This window comes from Egretta garzetta, unplaced genomic scaffold, assembly GCF_000687185.1.
Source record: "Egretta garzetta isolate BGI_Z169 unplaced genomic scaffold, ASM68718v1 scaffold650, whole genome shotgun sequence".
Taxonomy (NCBI): Eukaryota; Metazoa; Chordata; class Aves; order Pelecaniformes; family Ardeidae; genus Egretta; species Egretta garzetta.
This window is the reverse complement of record NW_009258374.1, coordinates 921,103-922,315: the sequence shown is the minus strand read 5'-3', so window position 1 is coordinate 922,315 and position 1,213 is coordinate 921,103. Positions and strand designations below refer to the sequence as shown.

Sequence of the window (1,213 nt, the reverse complement as noted above, 5' to 3'; positions counted from 1 at the left end):
CTTCCCACCCACCCCTGTCATGGCGTTCCCATCCCCAGGGCCGGATCCTGCCCCACAGCACCCACCTTGCTCCACCAGCAGCATGGGGTCCGGGGGGCTGTAGGCATCCAAGGGGGACTGCTCTGCTGCAGGCACCCATTGCTGAAATGCCGACGGGGGGAGGCAGTTGTTTTGGCTGGGGTCTGGGTGAGGCTGGAGCAGAGCGTCCTGGTGGGGGGCATCCCCTGCAGAGAAGTCAGCGGTGGGAAGGGGCTGGTGCCACCCACCCACAGTCTAACCCACCCTGCACCCTGCGAGCACCGGTCTCACCTGCAGGTACCCAGGATGGTGCCGGGGGGCCAAGGTCATGGCGGGAGATGTCGCACTGCTGCAGCACCCACTGCAGCACCTCCAGGTCCTCCAGTGCTGGGTGCTGAGCGGAGTTGGGGCTGCCTGGGGCACAGCGGATGGGAGGTCTCACAATCTCAAAACCAGCCCTGGCTGAGCCTACCAGGGTGCCCCCTCCTCCTCCCCCCCCCAAAAAAAACCCTGGGGGACCAGTGCCTACCTTGGGAAGCGATTTCTGGGGCCACGTTCTGGGGTGCGAGTTCCAGCTGCAAAGGGAAGCGAGATGGGATCTTACCACTGTGTATGGGGGCAGCCAGCCTCCCACTGCCCCGCATTTCAGCTGGGTGCTGGGCTCCAGCTTGGGAGCACCCCCAAGGACATGGGGGTGCAATGCCTGAGCAGCGGCAGTGGGGACACCCCCCGAGCCCACCCCATTACCTGTGGTTGCTGGTGCAGCGGCTGCTCATCCTCTGCAGGGTCAGGGCTGCTGAAATCTCCCTCCTCGCCATGCCAGAGGGCACCTGGAAGGAGAGCGGCATGAGCAGGGCACCCTGAGATGGCCCACCCCATCCCCAACACAGGCCCCCATAGGCCAGGCTCACTTGGGTTGATGGCGAAGACCTTGTGCGGGTCATCACCACACTTGGAGCGGTCCTCCAGCAGCACGAACATGCGGGTGCTCCTCAGGGCACAGCGGAAGTTGGTCTTCCACTTGGCTGGGTCCTCAGGGCATCCCTCATACCGCCCACTCACCTTTGCCCAGGCCTGGGGGTGCAGGGGAATGAGCATGGGGACCCTGGCTCCATGAGCATGGAGGTTTCAGAGATGCCTGGTCTCTGCCCAACTCCCCAATTCCCCCAGCCCACCCACCCTGAAGACCCTGAGC

General features: G+C 64.6%; 1 protein-coding gene across 1 annotated transcript in view; it reads right to left on the bottom strand.

Moving 5' to 3' along the window:
- Window positions 1–1,123, bottom strand: part of IRF7 (interferon regulatory factor 7) — a 3,160-nt gene extending 2,037 nt beyond the window's left edge. The window contains exons 1-5 of the mRNA XM_035895347.1: window positions 930–1,123; window positions 766–848; window positions 548–593; window positions 310–432; window positions 6–224 (exon numbers count right to left, since the gene is read on the bottom strand). Of these exons, the coding sequence (XP_035751240.1) occupies window positions 6–224; window positions 310–432; window positions 548–593; window positions 766–848; window positions 930–1,116 (658 nt within the window). The 5' untranslated portion in view covers window positions 1,117–1,123. The remainder of the gene's footprint in view (window positions 1–5; window positions 225–309; window positions 433–547; window positions 594–765; window positions 849–929) is intronic.
- Window positions 1,124–1,213: the final 90 nt, after the last annotated feature.